Source organism: Alligator mississippiensis, chromosome 6 (genome assembly GCF_030867095.1).
Source record: "Alligator mississippiensis isolate rAllMis1 chromosome 6, rAllMis1, whole genome shotgun sequence".
Lineage (NCBI taxonomy): Eukaryota > Metazoa > Chordata > Crocodylia > Alligatoridae > Alligator > Alligator mississippiensis.
The window spans coordinates 67158880-67186216 of record NC_081829.1 but is presented as its reverse complement, the minus strand read 5'-3'; the positions used below and the strand labels follow the sequence as shown (position 1 = coordinate 67186216).

At 42.2% G+C, this 27337-nt stretch overlaps 1 protein-coding gene across 1 annotated transcript; it reads right to left on the bottom strand.

Moving 5' to 3' along the window:
* Window positions 1-204: 204 nt before the first annotated feature.
* On the bottom strand, window positions 205-27312 carry FAS (Fas cell surface death receptor). Its single transcript, XM_006272249.4, has 9 exons — window positions 27154-27312; window positions 12483-12651; window positions 11571-11705; window positions 6503-6614; window positions 5548-5606; window positions 5026-5100; window positions 4835-4893; window positions 3186-3210; window positions 205-1756 (listed from the first exon to the last, which is right to left on the bottom strand). The coding sequence occupies exons 1-9, from the start codon at window positions 27181-27183 to the stop codon at window positions 1395-1397; spliced, it is 1026 nt and encodes a 341-aa protein (XP_006272311.4). The 5' UTR covers window positions 27184-27312; the 3' UTR covers window positions 205-1394.
* Window positions 27313-27337: the final 25 nt, after the last annotated feature.

Sequence of the window (27337 nt, the reverse complement as noted above, 5' to 3'; positions counted from 1 at the left end):
ACCTGATATCAGACCCCACCTTGCTGACTAGACTGGCCTGGGGCACAGGGGCCTGGGCTTTGTGTGGTCCTGAGATGGAAAGAGGCTTTTTTCAGATGGATGGAGATCACACTCATTGCTTTTGTGATGTACTGACCCTGAGAGTATGACATTTGTAAGATTTGTAGACCACATGATACAAAGAAAAAGAAGGAAAGAAATATATGCTTTTTTAATGATGTCTTTTATTACTGTTTGTATTTTAGTTTCTTTTGCAGTAGAAAAGCTAGTCATACAACCAAATCTTGGAGGATTCCCAGCTGGTATAGATAAAACTTTAAAAATTGTGGACCTGATCCTGTCCTTCAGAAATACAGGTCATATTCCCAATTCACTGGGTGGATTTGAAACCTGAATGGACCATAGCGATCACTGCTGAATGCAAGTTTTTTAGCTAAAAATATTCTTAAACTCTGGTGTTTTGTCAGAGAACTGAAACATAAGACTTGTACGGAAAACTGTTTAAGACATCAGTGAAGCATAAATATGTCATGGCCATCAATCCTGAAATAGGTTTTCATTCTATTACTGGTTGATTTTCTAATTGTTTTTTATGGTAGAAGGAGGTCAGATTCTGGGATGGCCTCATGAACGACACATGCCCCCGGAGGCTGGAGGGGCACAGTGACCGCCTGCAGGCAGTGGTGGCGGTGGGGGTGTGGTGGCGGCGAGCTGGGAGCTCTTGCAGGCAGCCGTGCCAGTGGCGGCAGTGGGGGTAGGCTGAGTGAGGAGCTCCCACAGGTGGCTGCAGTGGTTTCGGCAGAGTGGGGAAGGGGTGGCGAGCGGCGACTGCCTGCAGGCACTACCAGCAGCATCGGCAGGGCTTCTTTTAGGGGGTGCTCCACCATCTCGGGGTGCACCTGCACCTGTGTACACCCCCTACGCATTGCCAATGGATGGTCTAGTTGGTCAGGTACTGTTGTAGAACCTAAGCAGCCCAGGCTCCATTCCCTCATGTGCCACTTACTTCATGGGTGACTGCAAGCAGTTCATTTAGCCACCCTCTTTGGAAACTGTGCTCGTAATCTGCAGTTCCTCTAACACCATTTACACCAAGTTCCTGCTAGTAAGATAGATGTAAAATGAACGGTAGGTTCTTAGGTAGAACTTCTATAGTTTTTTGTGCATAATCCCAGGATCTCTATTCCTACATCTTAGCAAACAGTAGAAATGTTTCAGAACTTTTGAGGAGCAAATACCTCCCCAATAATTAGGCCTGTTGCTTATGCTTGCCTATACACCCTCTTGGTATCCAGAATTTGTTCAAAGAAATGACATCTGAAGGCTTTCTGATATTTACAATATTAAGAAAAAATTTAGTTCATTCAGAAATCGCTTCCTGTTGATTAAACATGTTATGGCACTGAGTCTCCATAAGAATGGACACTGCTTTGCTCAGTAGTTCCATTATTTGATTTGTTGTTTTCCTGACTGCTGGAAACAGCCGCCTTCAGTTTTTCCTCAATACTATCAGCAACAGCACACATTTTGAGTTCTCTCAAGCTGCTGATCAAAGTTCTGTGTGCCCCCTTCATTCCGTGGGCTTCATACCAGTTAAGGAGCAATTTAATTTTCTGCTCAGCTGTATCATTCTGGTTGTCCTGAATGACTCGCTCTATGGTTGGTTCTGTTATTTGATGCCTCCGAACAAATGTTTTGACTTGGGGTAATGTCATCCCCTCTGCAATACTAGAAATGTGGGGGCTCAAGTCAATATCTGGAAATACACACAAAAAATGAAAATTAAAAAAAAATGGCATTAGTATTTTACTACTCTTTTTCATTTTAAAAGTACTTCATAAAAGAAGAATTTGAAGCCTCAAACAGAGAGAGAGTGAGTCTAGTCTTTGTTGTATGCTTGTTTTTAAGCAATGGAGTTCAGATTAGGAATACCTTTGCTTGTTACACTTTCCCTCATATCAGGAAATCTAAATGTCCAGGGATGCCTCCATTTTCCTTCCCTGTGATGTTCTATAAACCTCAACGCTTTCTATAGCACCTCCTTCTCCGTTACTTTTCTACTTCATGTTTGTGAAGTCCTGTTAAACAAATAAGCACTTGTGGCCTTCACAGAGCTGGGATATGAGCCACTCCATGATGATACTTTCCTCACTAGACTCCAGCTTATGATGTCCCAGTTACTAATGACCCAAAGCTTATCGCCAGGGCTCCAAGTCCTCTTACTATGTCATCTATAATACAGTGTGAACACCTCTGGCTTAGAAGTCCCATAATGTGTGAAAGTGGGACACATCAGCAGCACATGGCAACCAGCTTGTTAGTGTATTTATTGAAATAATAGTGGGTCTTTTAATCGATTTTGTAAGATGAAGTCTCCAGAAGTTTGCATAAGTTCACAAGGCTGATCCAAGCGGAGCTGAGTTTTTCCTGTCACTAATGCCTCTTGTCATGCATCACCTAGTAGATTTTTGCAAAAAATCTTGTTGGTCTAATAAAAGATATCACCTGTGTCCACAAGCCCTGACCAGTTAGTAGATGGCATGCTGTCCTTACTGAGGCAGAACTTTTAAGATGCAGACAGAACTGCAGCTCCCCATTCTAACTCATGGAACTTTGCAGGAAGTGCTCTGGGTTAGAACGATCCCCTGGATCCAACATAAGTTTGCTCTAGGGTCCTGAGGGTTGGGGAATCCAGATGCTGACTGCAAGCCTGCAGCTGGTTTCACTTAGCAATGCCCTTTCTCCCTTCCAGTCCTGATACTGTTTTCAGAATGGGAGGAGGGAAGGGGAGTGGAGGGAGCTCATTCTAGGGGTTGTCCACCTGGCGCTGGAGGGTGGGGTGGGGGGATCAGAGGCCCCTACCTCAGGGGGACTCCAATCCACACAACCCACCCTCTAGTGCCATCTGAAAAAAAACCCAGACCAAACTCCCTCCATTTTCTTTCCCCTTTCCCATTCTGAAAACAGTGCTGGGGTTGAGACTAATTTAAAACCAGTGGTAATTGTGTCCAAGCAAAGAGTGGTTGAGCTCATGTTTATTAATAGGATGAGTTGCATATCACCCAGGAGCAATAGCTGTCAGAAAAATAAGAGACTGACCTGGCATTAAACTTGAACATATATTTCTACACAGTATATACATCATTTTTTCAAAATTCTTAGAAAGTATAATGTCTATTTCATACCTGTATATAGCAGAGGGTTTTCTTCCTGAAAATAAGGACAGAAATAAGTATTAATGAGACCTTTTGCAGTTTTTCTCTCTTATGCTATCCTTTTTCTTTCGTTAGATAATGTTTTGCAGCACAGCTGATTTGCTTCATTGGGCAAAACACACATTGTCCCTTGTCCCACCCTTCATGGAGCAGGAATTTTCCCACTCAGCTAGACTTGCTCCCCAATGATCCTGGGGGAATGGGTCTGACTGAGCAGGAACTCCTATTCCCTGGGGTGCCTCTCTGTAAGCAGGAAACCGGGCAGGTGCTTGTGGGGTCCTCAAACCCCCAGAGAACCTGCCCCTTGGGCTAGGGACAGATATTACACACAAACTGGATTAAGTGATCAGAAACTGGTTTAAACCTGTAACAAAACAGTTGTTCAGTGCATATAAACCAGTTTGAGAATGGCTGAGACAGGTTTGAGATAAACCTGGTTGAAGGTAGTATCAGACTTAACTGATTTGGCTCAAACCAGTTTATGCAATGTCTGTCCTGGGCCCCTTGCTGGTTTAAATTAAATCAGACTCCCTTAGCATCCTGGCATGCTCTCTGGGCTGGACGGGGCTCTCTGCTCCACAGCATGGCTGGCCTCTCCCCTCTGCTCCCTGGCTGGAGTCTCTCTAGGCATCTGCCTGGCCTCTGCCTGCCCCCATTCTGCTAAGCAGGCATTCCCCATCCCTCACATTAGTTAGCAGTCCACATGTTGGCTACCTCCCAGCTGTGGCAAATGGAACAAAGGAAGAATCAACAGGTAGCTGGTAATGTCCCTCTGTTTTCTTAATGGGTTGATAAACACTGAGTTATGGGTGATAAACATTCCCCACTGGGCTGTTTGGGAGGGGGGTGGGGGGAACTCTCCATAATCACAGCATCTTGCCAGGCCTGGCCACGCCCTCTCAGCTCAGCATTGTGCAAGGGAAGGGAGGGCTGCTCTAGTGCCCACCCGGCTTCTAGCCTGAGCCACTGCAGGCATGTCTCTGCATTTCTGGGATGTCTGTCTGGTTACAAAACTGATTTAGCCTAGCCAGGTTAGACTAATCTGCAAAGATTGAATCAATTCAGGCTCAAGCTTTTTGAATGTCTGTCCCTAGCCCTGGTGACTGAAGAGTAGGAACAGTTTAGGTTCTTCTGTTCTCCTACCAAAGAGCTAACAGACATCAGTAATGAAGCAGCAGAGCCTGTTACTACCTATTGTTGTGCCATTGATTTTTCTTTGATGTGGTGTGACAATGGGTAGCAATGTCTATTTGCTCACCATTTGTGCTATGAATTTTTTTTTTTATGGTGGCAGAAATGAAATGTCAGGTGCTGTCTGTTTCCACCCTTAAATTAGCTGATGAAGCAGAAAGGGTAACATTAGGATGACAAGGTATCCTCAGCTGCAGGGAATGCATTGCTAGTCTGTGCATCCTAAGGCAGCACATGCCTTTAAAAAAGGAAGCTCATTAACTCATTTTTAACAGGCAATCTCATTAACTCAAGATGAGAGTTAATTTTCTTCCTTTCTAGTGTCAACGGTCTGTAATACTCCAGTGTAGAATTAGCTGAGGCAGATGGTCTCATATTAGCACCCTGTACTGTGCTGAATTTCACCCAAGCTAAGTAATGGTACTTACCCCTATCACATTATTTGAATACTGCTGGTTAACATTCAAGTTCTTGTAATTCTTCCTGTCTGAAACACACAAATTTGAAGACCTTTAAAAGCTGGTACAGAATTCAGGAATGATATCAATTCAGGAATGATACCTGATACATTTAATTTTAAGCAATTCAGATTCAGTTCAGTGTAAGAAAAGAGACTTACGCTGCAAGCAGTAGTACAGTATTCCAGCCAATGGCAGTAGTAGTATAAGTGCTGACAACATCCACCAAAAGTTTCCTTATAATAAAGACCAGCAGAAAATTTTCATGAAGGTAACAAACAGAAGCAGATCTCTGTATAACAACACATTTCAAACCCTACACAGGATCAAGAAGGCCTGATTGAGGAGGTCCTTCTGTGGATGAGTGAGCAGAGAGATGCAGGGAGTCTTTCCCTGCCCCTTCTCAAGTTACTGTGCAGGGGAAAGACAAGAAATGGTTTCTATTCTCTCCTGCTCCATGCTAGGGGCTCATTTGCTGTACACCACTTTAAAAGGGGCAGATGATTGTTTTCCTTCTACACCTGCCATCAGCCAGAAGCAGTGTCCATGTTCTTCCACTTTGTGCACTGTCAAGTGGTGCAGCTCCATGCTGCCTCCAGTGTGGACATTTGCCTATTGGCCAGAGTGGCCACTTCTGTATAGCTGCATTCTACCATCAAATACACAGGAGTTTTAAAAATTACCTTTACATACGGTATTTGAGGTTGGGGTACAGTGTACGTCAACTATGCCATTTTCACACCTACAGAAATATGAACAGCTAATATTAATGTTTTTTTCATAGGAAAGGTAGAAAAACAACTCAGTCTGTCAAGAGGGTGAAGCAGTCACTACGTTCATCTATTCTTACCATCCTGCTCTTTAATATATGTTGGTATTAAGAATTTTGAAATTAATGAAGAAGGAGCTTCTCAGTTTTCCAATGCTGCGAATTCTCTGTGGGTTTTTGTTCAGTTCCTAGTCATGAGTCACAGTGTAAATTATGTTAAGAATATTTTTATTTACAGACTGCACATTCATTTCCATGGACACATAAGGTGTGATGGGTGCTTTACTCTACTTAATTCATTATCTACTACTTAAAATCATTATCAGGACAATTACCTCAGCCAACTAGTCTGCTCCTTTGTAACTTGCTAACTTGAAACAGTCTTCTGTTCAGACTAATGGAGCACACACAAACAAAGGCAAAGCTCAAAAATTAAAAGTGGAAATTATTAAAATAGCCTCAGAATCTGCATGCAGATTTACCACATTTCTGCTTTCAAGTGCATATGTGCCCATGTGGTTGTAGAAACTGAATTCAAATTGAAGCCTGTGCAGTTGTAAACCTTGTGCAGACTTAAAGAAAAAGACTTATTTTAACTGAATTAACTAAACTAGCTTTACATCACTGAAAAACTCAGTAAACTATAACTTGACCACCAAAATGAAGTACAGCGTGCTTTACTATATTAGATGGGACTTTCAACATAGATGAGCTAGTTCTGTGAGCTAAATCATTTGAAAAGCAAACACCTTTTTTACCATTCTAGACAGTGCCTTAGATGTGCCACTGAAGCTAGCTTAAAAACTGCCTCTGCCCAGAACATGATCTTATATAGTAAACTGATGAAATAATACAGGCCTAAAACTTACTTGTCACATGGTTCACAATGTTTTGTACATTGTTCAGAAACGCAAAAATAACCACTTTTACACCTGCATTTTGTATTGTGTGTGGTGGTACAGTTGTTTTCAACTTCCAGACCTAAAATAAATCCCAAAAGTTTGTTAATATTAGAAAAAAGCAGATACTCTGAGTATTTTAGTGCACTGTTTGCAAATTCTTCTTCTCAGGCTGTATTCATGTAGCTTTACTGCTGTCTGCATCACTATTATAATAGTATTACAATATTGTTTTATACGTGCTCCTCCTGATTATAGGACATTGGGAAGAGGAGGATAAGAATGAGACATCTTAGCAGAAACTACAAAAAGGAAAGCTTACGCAAGATAGTTTTGTTTTGCTGAAAGTTGCTTCTATACATAGAGATGAATATTTAAAAAATTAGCAGTTTTTCTTTTTTGTCCATATGTATACCTTTTGGCTAAGTACAGACAGTCAAAAAGCCTGAGGCTGAATTGATTCAATCTCTGTAGGCTAGTCCAAACTGCGTAGATTGAACTGAAGAGCAAGTGAACACACATTTACTTTTGATTCCCAAAATACTGCCACATACCTGCAGTGGCTCAGACCAGAAGCTGGGGGATGCTAGAGCATGCTTCCCTGCTCAGCTGGAGCAGAAAACTTGGGCAAAGCTAGCCCACCCACTGTGCGAGGGCAGGGATTGCAGGGGAAGTGCAAAGCATCTTGGGTTCCTTGGGGATTGTGAGTTAACTTGAATCTGGAGAAGGTCTGGGACAGAAGTTCAAAAAACTGGTTTACCCGAAATCAGTTAAGTCTGATACTACATCCATCCAAGTTTATCTTTAACTGGTTTTGCCCATTTTTATGGCTAAACTGGTTTTGTGCACTGAACTTCTGTTGTGTTACAGATTTGAACTGGTTTCTAATCACTTACACCAGGGGTTCCCCAAGCTTTTATGTTGTGGCCTGACAAACCGTGGCCCGAAAGTGGCCATGGCCCGGCAAACTGCGGACTAGGGTCACAGCCGACCGTGGCCAGAATTTCTGGCTGGAAGACAGGTAAGGATACCCCTACACCCTTGGCGGGGGGGTGGGAAACCCTGTGCTGCTGCAGGCCCTGTAGAAGGAGCTGCAGCCTCTCTGCCCAGCTCTGGGGGACTGCAGTTTGCCAGTTCGTGGCCACTTCCAGTCTGGTAGCCAACCATGCTGTGGATCGGCAGCTGGGCCTCAGCCTGGGGATTGAGAACCCCTGGCTTACACCATTTTAGATGTAATTTCTGTCCCTAGCCTTTAAGATTTGGGATTCTCTATTAGCTTCTGCACTATAGAAACATTTTGTAGGCTTCAGGTTACTTTTTAGGAGTAGATAAAGGAGGTAAAGTTTGTTATGTTAGTCTGAAGTCAGGCTGAAGGTAGGGTAGGGTTGTACCTTTGAAACTGATTTGTTTAGAGAGCTCCTTGAGCTTTTGTAGGCAACAGCCTACTACATTAAATGCTGTAAATAGATACAGAAAGAAACAATTTAATTAGAAAGAAAAGAGATAGGGAAGGGGACATTGCTGAGAGGAAAAAAGGTGGGTAGATTTTATCAACAGGGATAAACAAGGCAGTTAAAACACATTCAGGGGCACTGGGATTAACAGCTAGTCCAGAGAATGGGATAAGAATCCAAATTGTTTTTGGATGATTTTGTGTTCCGCAATTTTGTGTTCAAACTAATTTTTAAAGTTTTGTCCTTTAAGAACAGCTACTCTGAAGTCAGTGATGGAAGGTCCAGAGATGTTAAAAGTGTTACCATGGGCTTTGCGTGTGGCTGGGAGCCACAGGGGTACATTGGAGCCCTTTGCATCCCTGTGGCTGGAGGCAGGAGCTGATCTGTGCTCCAGGTCTCCAGGGCACACTGTAGTTTTTGAGTCTACTGTGCCCCAGAAGTTGGGAGTGGTAGCTGATTGGGGCTGCCAGCCTTGGGAGCACATCAAAGTCAAGGTTCTTTGAGAGTGCATGGGAGCCCTTGATTTTGATATATTCCCAAGGCTGGGATCAGGGGATCAGCTGACTGGCTGCCTACTTCCTACATGATCTTGGGCTTCCTGCACACTGGTCCCCAGTCCCACAATTGCGTATTCTGCCATGCATGTGTAGCAAATGCATGTGTAGCGTGTCAGGAGGCACAACTGTTGGGATTGTGCGTCGGATCCAGTGGCACCTTTAACTGAATGTCTACCAGAACCTGCACTTCTTCAGCATTTGGTCTCTGACATGGGGCGTGGTTTTCTAACAGGTTTGGTGACTGTTATTGATTTCTAAGTACTCCAGCTGAGGCTTCAGCACCAAGAGGAAAACAACTTCTCTTTGGCTTGCATATGACGTCCCTGTAAATACAACATTTGCCTCTTTGTAACAGTGTCACAAGGTTGACTCATTCATAGATTTCATAGACATTACGGCTGGAAGGGACCTCAGAAGATCATCGAGTCCAGCCCCCTGCCCAAGGGGCAGGAAATCAGCTGGGGTCATAGGATCCCAGCAAGACAAGCATCCAATTTCTCTTGAAGGCATTCAACGTGGGTGCTTGAACCACCTCCGATGGCAGGCTATTCAAGACCTCGGGGGCTTGGACAGTAAAGAAATTCTTCCTTATGTCCAGCCTGAAATGGTCTTGCAGGAGTTTATAACTGTTCGACCTTGTTGAACTTCATTTGTAACTTGCTCATCTCTTTCTTCTGTTCTGCAGGTAGTAGCTAGCTGTATATCCCCCATGTTGTATTTGTTCTTTTGACTGTTCCTTTCATCTTTAATGAATTTCATCTTATTGCTTTCAGATAAATTAGAGAAACTATCAAGATTATTTTGAATTGTGATCCAGTCTTCCAAAGAGCTTACTGTCATCCACAAATGTATAAACTTACTGTATTCCATCATCTAGTACAAGATTACTACTTCCCTTCCTTTATTAGAAAAAACTCACTAGATACAAATAAGGATCACATTTGCTTTTTTAACAGCTCTATCACATAGGTGTCTCCTCTGTCTAATATAACCAGGTCTTTCTCCTCCTTTGTTTCCACCTGCTGAGCTCCCAGCTTTTAGTAGAAATCCTGTTATTAGTCCTTGATGATACAAACTGGTACTTTGTATTACTGAACATTATAAAATTGTGATTAGTCTTCAAGGTCCATCCAGTGTTTCCTGCACGATGATTCTCCCCCTCATTGACAGTACCCCCAACTTTATCAGCAAATTTCATTAGCGTGCTCCTACGTTTATGTCAAAGCCGCTAGTGAAAAAACAATGAGATCTATTCCAAGACTGATCCTTGAAGAATTTGACTAGTAGCCTCCTTTCAACACAAGGCTTCCCCTTTCATTAGAACCTGTTGTCTTTCTTGTAGAGTCCTTATCTACTGTACAATTCATGTATTAATCTTCACCTTTTCCATTTTAACTAAATTTTCCATGTAGCATATTATTAAATAGTTCAGTGAAATACAGATGTATCAGATCTATCACATTTCCCCTGCCTAGAAAATTCATTACATTATCAAAGAAGGTTACCACATTAAGTCAGTTTGGCACGATTTACCTTTGCAAACCCTTGTTGCATTTTATCTCATTTTCCACATCCTTATTCAAGTCCTTATTCTTTCTTTTGAAATATGTTCTAAGATCCTGCATACTATTGGAGTCACATTAATGTAATGGCCTTTTGTTTCCTTAGGTGGCAGTGGTTTCAGGTAGGCACTTAGATAAGAAGTGGAGACTTTTGAGTATCTATAGGGGTTTTGAAAGTGTCTACAGGAGGGTTTGAAGCCAAAACAGATAGCTAGATCTTGTTCAGCTTCACTTAAAAAGAACAATTTTAGCAATTGCTGAGGGATGAATTATGGGCATATGTCACAGCTCAGGGCAGTGGAAAGTGCAAAGATGCAGCATTTGAGACGTTCCTAGAAGCAGAGGTCAAATGTCTTTGTCTTTCTGCTCAGTGAGGAAATCAAATACTGTGTTGGGGTCTGTGTCCCATGTAGAGGCATGAGAGATTATGAGAAGGGTCTTGCTCCCTCTTTCACATACCTGGATGGCCATAAACAGTCAGGTGCAAAGGGTTGAAGGATTTTTGAATCTCCAATACTTTTAAGTAATTGTTCTTTGTAAGCCCTTAAAAAAATTAACCTACTAATTCTCACCTTTAATATGACTTTTGCCCCCTATCCCCAGCCACCTGCAACAGGATTTCCTCAGATAATACTGCTCAAATTTCTACAGTGCTTCAAAACAAGTGCTGGGTTCTGAAGCACTTCAAAAGAAGCCTGCTTATGCAGCACTTTTGTGTCTGAGAAGTAGGAGCTGCAAAGTTGCTTGAGTAGTAAACTATAACTACATATCACATTGAAGAGAGCAGGTGTTGTGTTCTCCTGGATGGACTCTCTACAAATGCTCAGATACCATTTCATAAGGAGGAGTAAACCTATGATGAAACTTGCCTCTGTCCAAAAATCATTTTGACTGTCTTTTACCCTAAGCATTCTTATTTTTCATAAGGAAGTTTGTGAAAAGATACTAAATGAAAACCTTGTTTTCAGATTGTTTTGTGTTAGCTTCCTAAAGCTGTTTAATACACCTAAAAGATTTCCACTGTAACCTAAACTGCGGTAACTCTAGGTAAATACCCATGTACTGCACTCAGGGGTGGGGGCATAACGTAAACTACTTGCATTGCAAGCTTCAACATAGATGGAGAGCAGCTTCTGGGGGGCTTCTACACACCCTCCAAAGTGGGCAAATACGGAGTGGCTATACTTCTGCCTCTCAAAATGCCAGCATGTGTAGCCGAGCCTCTGGGAATGGGAAAATAAGCTTTCCCCTGGTAAGGGTTGGGGTGGCTTAGTCCTCTCCTCCCTTTACAGAAATAAAAGGATACAGGTATCAAATAGTAACTTTTGACTACAATTCCCTACTGGTCTGTCCCTAGGACATCGTAAACTATGTGCTATCCTTTGTTCGGTGCTGTGATAACTTCTCAATCTAGCCCAAAATCAAATATTTTTCCATTACTCAAGTTTCTATGTTATAGACATACCATGTCCACTGTCACATGGTTGGCACCTTCGGCACTTCTCCACATAATTGTATTCATCCATGAAGGTAAGTCCATTGTTGCACGGTGAACAAGTTGTATTGTTGCCTGTTGTACAATCATGCTTTTTGAATGTACCTTAAAAAAAAAAGAATGAGACCTGCCATATCTGCTCCCAGGAAAAAAAAAACAGATGTGGTTTCTCTTCAACTCTTGCAATATTTTCTAATTACAAGTATGGGCAAGATGAAGATTCCCTAAATGCTGTAGACAGTTTAAATGGGTATGTATCCATTCATGTGTTTTAATAATGTAGCATATGTATTAAAAAAAAAAACTTATTTAGAAGAAACGGAATGAAAATTTAACAAGCAAAATGATATTTTGAATGCAAAAGCATGTGTACAAATGGAGAAGAGTCTTGAGGGTAAGAGAGCTTATATGTACTTCCTGACTTCCTTATGGTGCACAATAAAAACAAAAGTGTTTGGACTTTTCTGTTAAAATCACTTTACACGTGACCTGGGAAGTTTTTGGCATAAACTTAGTGAATGCTTAGGAAGCACATTTTATAAAATTTGAGTAGCCTAGTTAGGATTGGACGAGATAATGGGAATGTTGTTAGTAAAGACTGGACAAATCAGGTATACCCTTAAGGAAAAGAAGCCCAAATAAAAAACAATTAGAGACCAGTCAAGAAAGTCCATTTTGCAGTGCCCAAACTTCCAACTACATGACAGCACTAAGTTGAAATAGTCCTGTCATTGTGGGAAATGTGGCTGCAGCCAAGTTCTGAAATACCTATATCCTAGAGAAAGCTATATCATGTAGATTATGCACCAGGGTATAATGCTGCAGGTGGCTATTTCTTCTCAGCTCTTCACTTTTAGTAGATTGTCTTAACATAATACCTACCTGGTGGACACTTCTTACAACAGGTCTTGCCGTCGGCTGCGAGGTGTTGATCAGACTCGCAATTAATTTCTCTTTTAGCAATAATCCTCTTTATAGCGATCTTATATGCAGAGTGTGCTGCAAGTGTATTATCGCTTTCATGCTGTGATCCAGTGCTCCAGCTGAAAACCTGGGATAAAACATTAACATTATTCAAGGACTTGTTATAAATGTAATTTGTGGTTCCCCTGATAGTGCTACATCGGGACTGTTATTCCTATTAAATATGTTGGTATTTATCACATTATTATATAGCTTATATGTAGTAGTATGTGGAATGTAAGGTTGGAAGGAAATACCTAGTAGGCTTATGGTAAGTCCATCTATCTGATCCATAACAGGTGCTCTCTGTCTTCAACAGATATACCTGGGTATATTTTAAGCTAAGTAAACTAGTGTTTCCAGGAACTGCTTTCACTGCATCATAATACTGAGCCTAGATCTGCCCTTCCTTAAGCAATAATGAAGACCAAATATGCAGGTTTGGGACCTTTCCTAAATCTTGCTATGATTTTTATGGGTACTGAGAGGTAGTTAGCCATTTTATGATGAAGTTAGGGTGTTTATAGACATGCTTCAGGAGGTGGTGGAGTGAGAGGAGTGCTTTAATTAGCACAGCTCCAAGAGCCATGCTAATTAACAGCACCCGGAGCATCATGTGTATCAGCGTCCCCACGCTTAAAAATGGCAGCAGGGCAGTGAGTTTTAGTTCAAAGTGCCCCGTCACCACTTTTTAGCATGGGGACACTGATACACATGACACTAGAGTCTACTGGAGCACAGTAATTACCATACTCCAGCAGGCATGATTAAACAAGTCTGCTCTGATGTGCTGTAATTATAGTATGTTCAAGCAACCTCCCTGCACATGTATAAGAACCTTTAGGCATCTGATTGAAGTGAACTCAAATTTACGAAAGCTTATGCTCTTTATATATATTATTTATATTTAATTAGTCTATAAGGTTCATATCCAGCCTACCTTATTTATGGCCGCATATATAATGTACTGAGCTATCATCTTTTGCTGGGATTTAAATAGGGCTGTGCGAAATTTCACCACCAGTTTTGTTTCAATGCTGTTTTGACCTGTTTCGAGGTTGAAACAGCAAAATTGAAACAAAATGGATGTGGTTGAAACAGCCACGAAACAAAACAAGGCAAGTTGTAATGTTTTGCTATTTCAATGCTGTTTCGAAGTTTCGCCCATAGGCTATAATGAGGAATACTGAAATGGCCTATAACCTTTCCAGAGTCCAGAGAAGGGCTACCCATATGATCAGAGACTTGCACGGCAAGCCATACGATGAAAGGCTGAGGGACCTGGGACTCTTCAGCCTGAAAAAGACAAGGCTGAGAGGGGACTCAGTTGCAGCTTACCACTACAGCAGAAGTGTACATCTAGGGCTCTGTGAACAACTCGTCACCAGGGCACCCTTGGGGGAAAACTAGGAGCAATGGTCACAAACTCCTAGAAGATTGTTTCAGGCTCAACATTAGGAAAAACTACTTCACAACTAGGGTGTCACGTGTCATGCCTCAGAAGGGACTACCATTCCTGCAAGTTTTATCCATATCAGTCCATAAATGACAAAGTTATAGCCTGTTTTGACCTTTCCCATTATATCCTATGGGTGAAACAGCGAAACACGGTTGAAACGGCAAAACATTTTGACGGAACGAAATGGAACAGCCATTTCAACTTGAAACAAAAGTCGAAAAAACACTGTTCTGTTGAAATGTCGAAATGCTGGTCAACGTGGAATGCTTCCGTTTCGCACAGCCCTAAATTTAAACAAAAAAAAAAAATCTTATCATTACTGTCCTTTTTGGGGTTTTCACTCACCACTCTAGCTGTATTTAATATTCAGTACAAATATATAACAAAAATAGTCTTCCTTTTTTGTTTCTCTGGAGATCAAGGTCCTGTGTGGTCCACTCTATAGCCTGAATTGGATTGTAGATAATTTTTTAAAGATTTGGATATGTGCTGAGGTGTACATGTCTTTCTAGAGAGTGCCATATACTGAAATAGAGTATTTTTTGACTAAGAACCATATTCTTATATGGAAACACACACACATGCAACTTACTTAAGTTCTGCTTTTACTCTGAACATCCATTTCTTATCTAATTGTGAGGCAAAGATTTTTGCAGGTGATATCTTTATTGGACCAGCTGCATGGTTTTTATCAGGGACCTAAAATATCAGAGGCTGATGAAGACTGTCTTGCATTCAAAGCTTATCTAACTTTATCCCAACCATGCAGTTGATCCAATAAATATATCCCCTGCAAAAATCCTTGCCTCTTGCATAATTCTTGCACCATCACAATCACAAAATCACTCCAACACTATCAAAATACAGAAGAGATCTTATCTGTGAAATTCTGATAATGTACTTGATACTGTAGAAGACAGAAAAATGAAGACTGCTTGTTCCAAAGAATTTGTGGTCCAATTTAATTTTAATTTATATTTTTTCTTCTGCCTTGAAATTGAGGCAGTGAGTTTTATTTAAATAAATGGTAGAGCTGTCTGTTTAAATCTTAATAGTGTTTTTGTCCTCTTTGAAAATGGAGGGTCGTGCATATGGTGGTGGAAACTGCTGAGAGATGATTTTACTGAATGGAAGGCTCTGTGGAGACTGTGGTAGTATAAAAGGAAGTTGCAGGCTATCTCTTATATTGTGAATTGATTTAAATCAACAATATTTAAATCTCATATTTTTTCAGGATTTGAAACAGCAAACAGGAAACCTTGATTTTAGTTGGTAATTGTAATCTTGTTTTGTGTTTGTGGTTTCAGTTTTGTGTTTAATTAATTTCCAAATAAAAGGTTGATTTTTGTGACTGTTAACTATTCAGCTATATTTTGCAGATAAATATAAACTTTATACCATATTTTGGTTTATCTGATAAGTGGGTAAGCTATGCCATGCCCATGCAATCATGTAGCTTAACATGCATTTACTGAGACGCTTAATTTTTTATATTTTATTATGTTAGAAAATGTCAACTAACATTTCTTATTTATAATCATTTATGTTGGTTTGGTATTGAATGAATACTGAATTCTGATTAGAATGCAGGAAACATGTTATTAGTAAGGTAAACCTCTATTTAAATATACTGGACAAAAAAGAAAAATGTTTATCAAAACATATTTCCATTTAAAACTAATTGACTATATAAAGAAAGTATTACTTGTGTTGAATTGAACTTACTGGTCGAGTTCTCCCTTAAGGCTAAATATAGACATTCAGAGGTGTTAAGGGGAGGCTAAATCAATTCAAAATAGCTGTGTGATATCAGGTAAATCAGAATGAAGGGGACTAGCAGGGATGCTGGAGGTCTGCTGGGGGATGGAGGAGAGGCCGGACGCATGAGGGATGGGGGGGGCAGTGTGAAACACAGGTGAGGTGGGTGGGGCCAGTGAGACCCCTGAGCTCCCCCCACCCAGCAAACCTACACCCCTATTCCTCCTGCCCTTACTTGCCTATACCCCTTCTACAACCAGGTAACTTGCCACCTGGATAAGAGAGAGGAGGTTGACATTGTATATACAGACTTCCAAAATGCCTTTGATCTTGTATCCTATGATGTTCCAATGAGAAAATTGGAGGATTGCAGGCTTAACTGCCTGACAGTTAGGTGGGTAGGAAGCTGGCTGTGGGGTAGGACCCAGAGAGTTTTAATGAATGGATCTGTGTCGTCCTGGTGAGAGGTGGCCAGTGGTGTCCCTCAGGGGTTGGTGCTTGGTCCAGTGCTATTCAACATCTTTATCAGTGATTTGGATGTGGGGGTGAACAGCTCACTGGCCAAGTTTGCGGATGACACCAAGTTATGGGGAAGCATGGTCACGCTTGAAGATAGACTGCAGATACAGACGGAGCTAGACAGACTAGCAAGTTGGGTGGATCAAAGCCAGATAAGCTGAACATCGAGAAATGTAAAGTGCTCCACCTGGGGATGGACAATCCCTAACACACCTCTAGGCTTTGCAGTACCAAACTGATGAGCACCATGAATGAAAGGGACCTACGGGTAATAATAGACCACAGTATGAATATGAGCCATCAGCATGATGCTGTAGACAGCAGGGCAAATAATACTCTGGCATGGATCAATCAATGCATCTCAACCAAAACCAAGGAAATGATTCTTCCACTTTACTCAGCATTGGTGAGACCACAACTGGAGTACTGTGACCAGTTCTGGGCACCACACTTTAACAAGGATGTAGTAAAGCTTGAGAGTCCAGAGAAGAGCCACCCATATGATCAGAGACTTGCATGGCAAGCCATAGGAGGAAGGCTAAAGGACTTGGAACTCTTCAGCCTAAAAAAGAGAAGGCTGAGAGGGGACTTGGTAGCAGCTTACTACTACATTAGGGGAGTATATCAAGGGCTCAGTGAACAACTGTTCACCAGGGCATCCTTGAGGAAAACCAGGAGTAATGGCCACTAACTCCTGGAAGACCGTGTCAGGCTGAACATTAGGAACATTTCTGCGCAGTTAGGGTGTCCAGACAGTGGAATAAGCTCCCTCCAGAGGTGGTGCAGTCACCTACCCTGGAAATCTTCAAAAGGAGACTGCATGGTCACCTTGCTGGGGTCACCTGACCCCAGTTGTCTTTCCTGCCTAGTGCAGAAGGCTGGACCCGATGATTTTCCGAGGACCCTTACAGCTCCTTACAATCTATGAATATATGAATCCCTCCCAACTTGCTTGGCTCCCACAGCAGCAAATGCTGATAAAAGCATCTGCACCCCGAGCAGCTTGTGGGATGGGAGTTGAGAGTGTTGGCTGGTTGGGATGGGGGAAGGAGCAAGGGACAGGGAGGGCAAAAAATAGCCCAGTGCAAGGTGGGAGGGGTGTGGGAAAAGACCAGCCCTGAGGCTGGGGCCAGTAGCTTGGTTTTCCCAGCCCTGGGGCTGTACAGGGGAAGTGTACCGAAGTTCCACATACTGGTTTGACCTAAATCTAATAAATTTGATACTACATAGATTCAGGTTTATCTTAAACCGGGTTCTGCACATTTTAGACCAGTTTGTGTGCATGGGACTTCTGTACAGTTACAAGTTTAGACTGATTGCTGGTCACTCAGACCAGATTTGTAAGTGTAAGGTTGGCATCAGGGTGAGCTAAATTTAAATCGAACAGTCATTTTGAATCTGATTAAACCTCCCTAAATGTCTGTAGTTAGCCCAAGATTTTAGAATTAGTAGATCTTCCCTTGTCACACCCCATTCTAAATCATAAACTGGGGGAAAAAAAAAACCTTTTCATTCTTCCTCAGTTTCTGATATTTGAACAAACTAGTTTCTGAACTCAGCTAATCTAAAATGAAGAAGCAAACACAGCTGCCAAAAGCTTGTGTATCACCTTTAGTAAACCCTGCTTCCAGGTGATTAGCCAGTGACTTCCCCAGGTTCTGTAATTTAACTTTCTTTAAAATGTTGCTAGCAAACATATACTGCTTAAACATTTTTAAAAATAATTTGAATTATTTCAATAGCCTCTCGTAATTTTAGGTACTAAAAAGGTATTTTAATTTCCCATGTAATTGTAAAAAAAATTAATTTTTAAAAAGAAAAATACATTTAACATAAGGCCAATTTGAAAGACAAATGCACTGTTTGAAAATATTTTTTACTGGGCTGTATATTAATTAAATAATTGTTTTACCCACAGCACCATGTTTTGTGAAAGTAAATCATAGGTACACATCACTACAATGCAACATTTCCTCGAGCTAAAATTTTTAACCCTTTCAAGGGTCGCTCATGTATCTAGGTTATTGCTTCCACATATGGTAGATACGACAGCCTCTCCGAGAAGGAGGAAAGGCATTTTCTGTTCATGTATTTTACATTTGTAGAATATTCTATTTTGGCTTCATTTCATAGGTCTGATTTTTCATCTGCATCTGAGCTGCTGCTTCTAAAATATTACACTCTAAACTCTATATAGCATTTTTTAAAAACAATTAGGCACTTAGCTCCAGTAGTACTTATCCCTCAACAGAGGGACTGTAAGGAGAGGGAGGAAGAAGTGTAGAGTGAACCAGGAGCTGCTCCTTTCCAGCCAGTTCTGAGTGCTGTAGGAGCATTTCTGGCCTGGGTGTGGATCAGATATGGTGGTGGTAGGAGAAATATTGGCTGTGGTGAGGGGTCAGGCTGCCGTCAGCACCTGCAACTGCGCTTATTGACTTCCTTCCGCACGAGCCACAGAAGGGTTTGGAAAACCACAATCCAAAAAAGAAAGCTTGTAGTTTGAGATAGTCAGTTAGAAAGGCTGTCAGATCTCCTTGCTGTGCTTTTATACCAGTGACTGGGGTAATAGGTCCAACACATTTAAAGGGGAAAAAGCAGGCACGAGCACAGTGGAACATTTTGCAGAGGAGGAGACAATAAGGCCTAGAAATATATGGAAAAGGGGGAGTGTGTATGAAGAATCAAGATCAACTGGTCCAAATTTATCCCTGGTATGACTATAAAAGGCATATGGCTATAGGCACAGAAAGTTAAGGTTACTGCTGAAATAAAAATGAGCATGAAAAGAAAAAAAAAGTGTAAATCATGGAGGAGGAAATACGGTAAATGGGTGATCAAAGCAATAACTATCTAAATAACACCTACAAAGCATGACAGACAAACTTGTACACAAACCAAATTACGCCACTGTTAAATGTGTTCTCATTACCACAATAAGCACGAATGTTTTGCGTTTCACCCAGGTTCTTGTATACAATACATTAGTAGACACAGTAGGGGAATATAATGGAGTGTATAGAGAAGCATTTTATCACCATACATAATTAAAAGAGCTTCCTCATATATTTACAAGAAGAGTGAAACATTTCTCAGAAGTGGTTCTTCAAGTAACCTCATAGGTCTACAGAGGTACTGCCACAGAAACTTTGTACAATATTCATACAGTGCTCTCTATCTGATATGCCTTTTTTACAATGTAATATTCTTATTTTTTGCATAACTTTTTCTTCTTTTTTTGAGTCTCTTAGAATTGCCCCTCCCACAAGATAGCCACTACAAGATGGCTGTGTGATGAAATGAAAATTTATTACTAATTAAAAAGAACATGCTTATGTCAATTTTCTCATCTGTGGTACACTTTGAACACCATTCAACTCCTCCTTAGTACCCATATAAATAACAGTACTCCCTGACAAATAACAGTAGTCCATGACAAATAACAGAAGTTGCATATAGACCCCAAGGGGATGATAGGTGCTTTTTATTAATTAGATTTCTATGGAAAGAGAACAAAATGTTTTTTTACCCCAAAATGACTCAAGCTGTTTTTATTCTTTTCCTACACACACATTTTACAGTGAAAATTCAAACGGTAAGTATGAAATCAGTAGAGGCAACAGACTAGAAACCCCAAAGAGAATCACAAGTTAGGGCCAGATTCCAGAGCTCTGTTCTTTCTGCACTGTTCATTAACATCTTTCTAGAACCCACTGTTCTTTTGGGGAGGTCTTATAGAAGTGCATCCAAGAACAGGCACCAGCTACAGGTTCCTTAGCCATATAGCCTCAAATCGACTATATTCCCCAGAAGACTTAGTGGATCCCTTATGATGCATTGATTTGTTTACTTGACTTCAGAGATTTTGCTTGGGGAAAACTTCCTCCCATTAAAAAGTTTCAGAAAGAGGCTGCATTATGTATGGGTGTGATATAGCCCTATAGGAGTATGAGGACCATGTTTGCATGCAAAGCCTTTCTTGCGTACAGCTAATTTTTAAACTGATTTCTTCATCCATCAAGTTCAAAAGGAAGTCTCTGCTTTTTCCTGTAGTCCTGTTTATCCATACTCCTCTTTTTCAATAATTTCCTGTCCCATTTTGGACTAACATTTTCATGTATCCAGAACTCAGCTGCCTTTCTTGCAGTCTTCATAAGTGCACTCAGCATAGCTAAGGATTTTCAAAAGAATTAAAGAAAAGGGAAGGGAATTTGCTTGCTTTGTGTGACTGGAAATTTCTTTTGTGTTCTGATTGTGATTACTCCTGGTAATTGGCAAACAAATATAGGAGCCTTTCTTTTCATATTTTATGATGCTCTATTCTGCATAATCAAAATCCCTTGCATGAGCCCTAGCAAGATGGAACAGAATAATAGCTTTTTTATTTAGTCAAATAATCCAGTGCTATCCTTGAATATTTTTAGTTGAAACAGATCTTTGTGATAGTAGGCTTCCTGTAGCATTTCTTAACTTTAGCCATTTTCCCCCACAACAATCTGTAGCATACATTTAGTATCGGAACTACTAGAAAGGACAGTAGGGCTATGTGAAGCTTTGGTACCTGATTTGATTCGGAGGAGATTTGACCCAATTTGGGGACTGAATCGCATAATCCGAATCAAATTGGGAATCCAATTAAAAGCTCAGAATTGACTTGAAGTATCCAAATCGATTTGGAAAAGCATTGGAAAAGATTCGGCTGCTTTGGAGATTCGGCCATAGACTAAACAGGCAGTTGACAGCTGCTTCCAGCTGGTAAGTCTGTTGGGCTTGGGCGGGGGGGAAGGGAAGGGGCGTGAGGGAGGCAGGGATTGGGGCTGGGACAAACTGCCCAGCCGGGCTGGGACGGTGCATTACTCAGGGAAGGGGGAGGGGGGGCATGGGATGCGGGTGTGGCAGTGCTGGGAGTGGGGGCTCTGCCCTGCTGCCGCTTGCACAGCCAAGGCGGAGCGGGATGGGACACGGGTGCAGCGGAAGTGGGCAAGCTGCAGCAGGGCATAGTCCCTGCTCCCAGTACTGCCATGCCTGCATCCCGCATCAGGCACCAAGCGCTGGAAACATGGACTATGCCCTGCTGCTGCCCAGAGTGAGCCATGTCTGCATCGTGCCCCCACCCTGCACCTCCACACTGCAGGACTTTTTTTTTTTCCCAAAGCTTCGCACTCACTGCCTGCACCTGTGGTGATTGGGGCCTCTGGGTGCTCATGGCAGAGCCACCCCCCCATGCACTGTGAGGTAGTGGTGGGCAGAGGGGATTGCCCCACCCCCCCCCTGCTTGGCACCCATGCAGCAGCTGCCTCATGGTGTGGGTGCAGCATGGCTCAGCAGGGTGCTGTGCGATGTCTGGAGCTGGGGTGGCTCCACATGTCAGCTGGAGCCTGGCAGCACTCAGCCCAATGGCCCCAGTTCCCAGACAGCACGCAGCACCCTGCAGAGCTGCACTGCACCCGCACCATGGGGCAGCTGCCATGCAGGTGCCAGGCAGGCGAGGTGATCCCTGCTGCCCCCCAGTGCCCTGCACTGCATGGGGGGGGCGCTCTGCCATGAGTGCCCAGAGGCCCCAAGCACCACTCCTGCAGCCAGTTAGTGCTGGGCTTTTTATTTTAATTTTTTTTTAAGTACCGGGACTAGGCTGGGGTTGGGCAGGGGATGGGGTTTGGCAGGGCAGCCATGGGGGCTTCTCCTGCAGCACCCCCTGCCCGAGGAGTGGCAAGCACAGCTGGAGGAGCTATGCGAGAACCTGCAGCCGCCCAGCTGTGCCTGCCTCTCCCCAGCTGATCCAAATCACCAACTCTCTCTGAATTGGTGCTGAATCTTCTGAAGTTGATTTGGCCAAATCAATTCAGGACAATGATCCGAATCTCTGAATCAAATCACTGTCATCCGAATTGGCTGAATCTGAATCCAAATCCGAAATGAATGCTTCCCTATTTGCACAGGCCTAAAGGACAGTTCCTCATGGCATTCCTCATGAGAACCAACACAGCTGGAAAATGTATAGTATATCTTCTTTCAAATCAACAGAATTAAGGTAGCATAATTTCCTGGCATCTGTTCCCTGGTACTGAGCGCGCAGTTTCAACAGCAATGAATGGAGCGTATTGACACTGGACTCCTAAGTACTCAAAAGGGTGACCAACTTTGAGATTGTCAGTTTTCATCTCTAATCTCAGTCTCCATCTGGGAAATGGGGGGTAATAACACATACCCATATCATGTGCCTTTCACCTGCAGCAATAGGTCCAAGCAGAAGGACCAAACAGAGCAAACTTAATATCTGTTTTGCCCAAAAGATCCTGGGGGTTCTGTTTTCCCCAATTTATGCAGCTAACTACAGTTCATCTTTTGAGAGGTTAAATTGATTTAAAATGGTTACTTGATATAAGGTAAGTCAGGATGGGGAGGCTAACTGGGGAGTTGGAAGTCCAGCAGGCTGGACAGGATCAGGGGTCTGCTGGGGGATGGGGTAGATGCGACCCCCCCCGCCCCACTCCCGAGGGGTAGGTGGGCAGACACAACCTGCAGATGGGGTGAGGGGGTAGGCATGACCTGCAAGGGGTGGGGGGGAGGTGCAACCTGCAGGTGGGGTGGAGTCACCCCCAGCAAGCCTACATCTCCATCCCTTCCTGCCCCTACTCCCACCAGCTCCAGCAGTAGTGAATGCCAATAAAAGCAGCTGCATCCCAAGTGGCTTGTGGGATGGGGGTTGAGAGGGCTGGCTGGTGATGGTGGGGAGCCAGGGGCTGGAGAGGGCAAATAATAGACCAGTGCAGGGGCAAAGGGGAAATGAATAGAGCAGCCCCAGGCTGTGGGCAGTGGCTGGGTCTTCCCAGCCCTTGGGCTGCACAGGGGAAGTGCACAGAAGTTCCATGCACCAGTTTGACCTAAATCTAATTAAGACTGATACCACGTAGACCCAGGTTTATCTTAAACCAGATTCTGTGATTTTTAGACCAGCTTGTGCGCATGGAACTTCTGTATAGTTACAGGTTTAGACTGATTGTTGGTCACTGAGACTGAGTTTGTAAGTGTAAGGTTGGCAATGGGATGAGTTAAGTTTAAATCAGGTGGCCATTTTGAATCCAATTTAACCTCCCCAAACATAACTCGGATGTTTAGTAGGGGTGTGCAAAATGGGCTGTATGAGATTCAGATTCAACCCAACTCAGGGGCAGTGATTCAATTGGTTGATTTGGACCACTGTCTCTGATTTTGATTCAGCCAAATCCGAATCTGAAGATTCAATGCTGATTCAGAGAATCGAAGATTTGGCCATAGACACAGCTTGAAATTTTTTTTTCTCCATACCTTGAGGTACTTGGCATGGCTTATGAATGCTACAATGCTGGGGTGGATGGAGCATCCCACAGGAGTACAGGGGGCCTCCTGTGTGCTTGGCGGTGAACCTGGAAGTGGACTGACAGTACTTCCGGTCCACTTCCGGGTCCACTGGGGAGAGCCCTGGGCCCCCCACTCGCACCACCCAGCTCAGCAATCAGCTGCAGGGGTACCCTGGGTGCCCCCTCAGACCCAGGAGGCACCAGTCTCTGGGGCAGTGCGGGAGGAACCCCAGCACACTGCCTGGTGGGCCTGGAAGTGGACCGGAAGTGCTTCTGGTCCACTTCCAGGTCCACTGCCGAGCACGATGGGGAGCCCCCCCATGTTTCTGTGGCAAGCTCCATCCAACCCACCATCACAGTGCTGACAAGCCGCCTGGTACCTGGAGGTATGTAGAAAAAACATTTAAAGCTGTGTCTATGTCCGAATCTTTCTGAATCTCTCCAAATTGATTCGGAGGGTTCTGATTCAATTCAGAGAGATTAAAGAGTCTCCTGATTTGGTTCGGATTTGGAGATTTGGCCACCAAATTGGGCCAGAACTCCGCCAAATCGAATCAGGGACCGAAGCTTCGCACAGCCCTAATGTTTAGTGAGTTGCCTTAAAGCTAAAAAGAAATAGAGGTTCATTCTAGAAAATGAAAGGTAAAACATTGTTCAAATACAGACTTCAGTTATGCAAACTGCATGACACTTGTACTTAATTTCACACAAATGAGTCATCCCACTGAATTTTTTGTAGTACTTGTATATACATTAAAAATGTATATGTAAGTCTCTGCAGTGGGTTGAATACCACTTCCTGCATCCTGGAAAGGTCTTGCATTCAAATATTGTATCAGGAGCCTACCTCATACAATAAGGATCTCACCTAAATTCTCAGAAATTAGCTGCCTATTACATAAATTCACTATATATACCAGAAATCACTGGCTAGTGTCTGATTGTCTTTTGAAAGTATAAGAATCGATTACTATTCAGTTTGTGTGCTAGAATAGTCTATGCTTTGCATTTATGTTTTTTTACAAAGGCAGGTCTAGTCCCCCCTTAGATTTTAAGATTGTTCCTGACGCTGCTTGGATATGTAGATTTACTTGGTGGAGTTACTTGCAAGCTGAAGACCTAATCCACTATATTACATCAATGTTTTTCTGTAGGAAAATGAGTAAGTTCCATTCTGCGCTGGGTGTATTAAAAAACAGATAATATTCTATGCTATAAAAAGCAGGGTAAACTGGAATAGCAGATAATTGTGAAAGCAACTTCCTCTCATAGCACATAGAAAAACACTGCTAGAAACATCAGCCTATTATGTACACCAAAGGGTGCAGTGTCCGGATAAGTTGTTCACACCACTTTTATTTTGTTAAATAAAATAAAGTTGGATGGATATATTTTTTTATATATATTTGGAGTATTCTCTACCATTGGTATACTACAGACATTTCTCTCCCAGTATACTGACGCATAAAATGTGCTCCTTTTCTTTTGGCCAGGAAACCTTCCTTCTATTTAATTATATTTTGTGGGTTTGTGCCAGGGCATTGCATTTGTTAGTTCAGAATAAACCTGGGTTACTTAATCACCTTACATAATTAATTTTGCATCCACATTGTGGTAACTGATACAGTAATTTTAAGAGTTTTTAATAATTTTACCACTTATTTTTAGCTTCAACATTGCAAAAATCTATTCCATATCTGTGTGACCTTCCTGTAAAAAGATCTCAGAACCTATATCAATCTTGTTAGACTCAAGGCACCCCTTGAAAAATACCAGGTCTTAACTTTCACTCATTTCTTTTTTTTTGTCTATAGAAACAGAGCAATTTTTCTGTTGCAAAGAAAGCCAATAGGTCAGAATGTTTTTGACACCATGGATTCCTCCTTAAAATGTCTGGGTTTATCTTGTCAATCACGTGTAGGTGTTTGCACACCTAACAGTGCTAATATTGACTGACACCCTTATAAAGATCTTGTGGCATCCTTGTGGTCCATCATGGATCTATATATCCTTGAGAGCAGCAGGTGGAGACAGCTCTATGCAATTATGATCACCCATTATTAAAGAGTTAAGCACGATTAAAAAGGAATTTTCTCTGCTAATGCTTCTCATGCTATAGAAAAGGGAATAAAGTATGCCTGATCCAACAAATGCTCAAGCATGTGATAGACTTTAACTCCATTGGTAGGTCCTTTGTTTTCAAGGTGATACTCATGGTACTGAAGTCAAGCACATGTACATTTTTGCGGTACTGGAGCCATAATTAATACATTTATGAACACATGAAAGCACATTTTCTGGGTCTAATCCTGTTCCCAATTGGTATCAATAATAATTTTGCCATTAATATTACTTAATTCAGTCTTGTTCTGTAGTTTACAGTTAATTTAGGACTCAGTACTTACTGACTGCTACTAGGCTTATCTTGTTGTGCTGATACTAACAAATTGTGGTGGTAACTGGGTGTAGTCGGCAAACTTTCAAAACCGGAACTGCAAAAGACGAAAGTTGGTATCCAAAAAAAAAATTCACATAATTCATCTAAATGAGGACTCTATGCCAGTTCTACAAGTTATCTTTTGTTTCACTGTGAAATGTAAATAAGTATATGTAAAGGATAAACAAATAAATTTTGGTTTTCAGCATTTCTTCACAATACAGAAAGATACAGGTAAAATGTTGCCATCGTCCTTCAAAAATATGGGAGCACAGAGGAGTTTCCAGGCTCCTTAAGTGTTTTGTTCCCCAGCATTTTTAACAGTGTAAAACATTGGAAACATTCTCCTAACTTCTATGGAAAAAAATGCATTAAAGAAAACATGCATCAGTCACATAGTCTGTGAGTTACTCATTATGTATCTTAAGGAGCTCTAAAGGCTTTCTGTTTTTTTTCTTCCCTGTTGTGCAACAAAGCAAACAAAGCTTGAACTGAAAGTTAGTATCATTTCACAGAAATGCAATGTGATTTTTATGAAGACATGTCAGGAGTCATCTTACCTTTACTGGATTATTTCCTATTAGCTGTAGGAGACGACTCTGTCTCCTACATGAGGCTGTCTGTGCCTAAATGACATTTAGACTTAACTGTTCAATGAAGGAACTGCTTTTACTCATGAGTTCTATAAAGCGTTAATGCTCGTGAGTGGTTTAATGTTAATAAATAAATACTGTACAGTGTATGCCAGCACTTGCCCTGCCTCCTTTAGTGAGAGAAAGGGGCAGTGGCCTGGATTTCATTTCAAAGCAGTTAGTAGCATCTTTCTGTCTGTATTTCAGAGAGATATTTACAGATAAACAGGACGTCATTACAGTCTTTCTTAAACTGAGTGGGAGAGAGGGCCCTGCACAGCTACTTGGAATATAGAGGAAGGCAGACAGCCCTCTTCGCTGTCACTGGGACAGCGGGCAAACCTGCAGCTCTCTTGCATGCTCACTGTCCCACTGGCCACTGTCCTCCCCCTTTGACAGGATTATACAGGGAAAGGGCTAATGCCAAGGAAATGGAGACAGGACTTACAAGAAAGGAGACCAGGAGCGTCTTGATCATGCTGTCAGTGCTATGCCCAGATAAGCCCTTGAGAATACTGTCTTCCAAACTGAAAGTAACCCAGCAGCATAAGAGTAGCTGCCCTCTCGCCGTCACCACCTAGAGAGAGCACTTCTCTGACTGCTGCTGTACAGCACACCCACAGCTCAGTGCT